General features: G+C 69.1%; 1 protein-coding gene across 1 annotated transcript in view; it reads left to right on the plus strand.

Annotated features, from left to right (window-relative positions):
• Positions 1–790: 790 nt before the first annotated feature.
• Positions 791–2,500, plus strand: part of LOC139826591 (uncharacterized) — a 6,558-nt gene continuing 4,848 nt past the window's right edge. The window contains exons 1-4 of the mRNA XM_071802903.1: positions 791–889; positions 934–1,141; positions 1,256–1,432; positions 2,415–2,500. The exon at positions 2,415–2,500 is cut by the window's right edge and continues 682 nt beyond it. Of these exons, the coding sequence (XP_071659004.1) occupies positions 791–889; positions 934–1,141; positions 1,256–1,432; positions 2,415–2,500 (570 nt within the window). The remainder of the gene's footprint in view (positions 890–933; positions 1,142–1,255; positions 1,433–2,414) is intronic.

Raw genomic sequence — 2,500 nt, forward strand, 5'->3', positions numbered from 1 at the left:
CGGACTAGGCAACCTTAAACGCGGAGGTCGAAGTGGGCTGGGGGAGGGGGGAAAGAGGCACGCGCCTTCTCCGCCCCTTGCCGCGGGAGCATCGGACGTGCTAGAGGAGACGGCGACCCGCCGAGGCGGGCGCGACCTCGGGACCGAAGCCCCTCGCCGGGGCGGCTCGCTCGGCAGCAGGCGGCGGTGCGGCAACGGAAAGCCGAGCTGACAGCTGCTGCGGCGGCGTCCGGCAGGGAGCGGGACACGGCCCTCCCTGCCACCACGCGCCTCTCTCGCTCTTCTCGGGGTGGGGGCCGACCCGGGCGGGTGCGACCGCTCCCTCTCTCTCGCCTTCTCTTCCCCGACTCGGCTCTGCCGCCCCGCCGCCCGGCGCTGCTCGCGGCCGGCACCCACGGGCACACGGACCGAGGCCGGCACCGGCGCCTCGCGTGGTTTAGGACACCTGAGAGCTCGCGGGGCCACGCGGCCGTCACACAACGCGGTTCGGTAAGGAAGCCCGGAGCAGCCCCGCGCTGCGTCGGGGCCGGGCGGACGACACCTCGTACGCGACGGGAGCGCGAACTGGAAAGGAGACCGCCCGGCCTGAACACCGGACACCGCCGCAACCTCCTCCCCTGACGGGGAAAGGCACAGAGGCGCCGGCCCGCCGGGGGCCCTCTCCGACGCGACCCGAACAGCCCCATCGATCAGGAGAAAAAAAAAAAGAAAAAGAAAAAACAAAAAAAGCGGCGGGCCGAGAGAGAGAGAGACAGGCGCGGAGCCCGGACGGCCGGCTGCTCTCTCTGCAATGCGACCCGCCTTAGTGCCTCATCGATCAGGAAAGGGAGCCCGCCAAGGGCCGAGGGAGAGAGAAGGACACCGAGTCGAGGTCGGTCGGTCGGCCGAGGTGCCTGAGACAGCGACGGTCACGCGCCCGCGCGCGTGCCCTAGCCCTGGGAGTTTCGAGCGGAGCCGGACGGCGTCCGCGAGAGCCCCACCGCCGCCGCGCTGAGCCGGGGAGGCTGCGTCTGCTCGCGAGCGCTCCTCTGGAAGCGGCTGCCCCCTCTCTCCTACCATACGGACCTACAAGACCGCGCCCCCTCGCGTCTGCAGGACTCGCTCAGTCCCTTCACCGGGGTGGCGCGCTCGAGCGAGACGAGTTTTACCTCGACGTAACGGGAGGTAGCGACAAAACAGCGACCGCTCAGGAGGCTCCGGAGGGGGGGGGGGGGGGGGGGCGCAGGCGAGCCCGTCTACCTCAACCGCTCTGCAGCAGCCGAAAACCGACTGAGTCCTCGCGGGTCGCCGGTAGACCTCGGATCCGAGCGGGGCGGCGCAGGCGGCGCCGTCTACCGAGCCGCTGCGGACACGGAAACTGGGCCGGCCCGGGAATTTGGAGTGGACCGGACCGGATCGCACTGCATCGGACCGGACGGGAAAGGACCGGACCGCACCGGACCGGACCGGACCGGTGGGAAAGGACTGAACTGAACTGGACCGGACCGGACCGGACCGGACCGGACCGGCGGGAAAGGACCGGACCGCACCGGACCGGACCGGACCGGTGGGAAAGGACTGAACTGAACTGGACCGGACCGGACCGGACCGGCGGGAAAGGACTGAACTGGACCGGACCGGACCGGACCGGCGGGAAAGGCCTGAACTGAACTGGACCGGACCGGACCGGACCGGCGGGAAAGGACTGAACTGAACTGGACCGGACCGGACCGGACCGGCGGGAAAGGACTGAACTGGACCGGACCGGACCGGACCGGACCGGACCGGTGGGAAAGGACTGAACTGAACTGGACCGGACCGGACCGGACCGGCGGGAAAGGACTGAACTGAACTGGACCGGACCGGACCGGACCGGCGGGAAAGGACTGAACTGAACCGGACCGGACCGCACCGGACCGGACGGGCGGGAAAGGACTGAACTGAACCGGACCGGACCGCACCGGACCGGACGGGCGGGAAAGGCCTGAACTGAACTGAACTGGACCGGACCGGACCGGACCGGTGGGAAAGGACTGAACTGAACTGGACCGGACCGGACCGGACGGGCGGGAAAGGACTGAACTGAACCGAACCGGACCGCACCGGACCGGACCGGACCGGACCGGACCGGCGGGGCTCGGACGGACCCGGCGTCCGGCCGCGCTCGCGAGAGGGTCGACCTGCCGGGGCAGGAGGGCTGAGCGTCCTGCTGCTTTTTACGCGGCCCCCCGGCAAGTTCTCGAGGTTGAAGGGCGTGCGATACGCTGGTCGCCCCGTCCCTCTTGTCCCGACCCTAGGGTTCGGCGCCGACGTGGTGTTTTTCCTCTCCGCTGCTGAGGAGCAACGACAGAACCCGAGGGAGGGAGGGAGGGAAAGGCGGGAACAAGGAGCCGGGGGACGTTGAGGTCGGACGGTCGGAAATCACACACACACAGGAAAAAAAAAAAAAAAAAAAAAAAAAAAAGCAAAAACAAGGCTCTTCGCCCCGAGGGCGGCAGAGCACCGCCACGGGCCCCGGCGG

This window comes from Patagioenas fasciata, assembly GCF_037038585.1.
Source record: "Patagioenas fasciata isolate bPatFas1 chromosome 6 unlocalized genomic scaffold, bPatFas1.hap1 SUPER_6_unloc_1, whole genome shotgun sequence".
NCBI lineage: Eukaryota > Metazoa > Chordata > Aves > Columbiformes > Columbidae > Patagioenas > Patagioenas fasciata.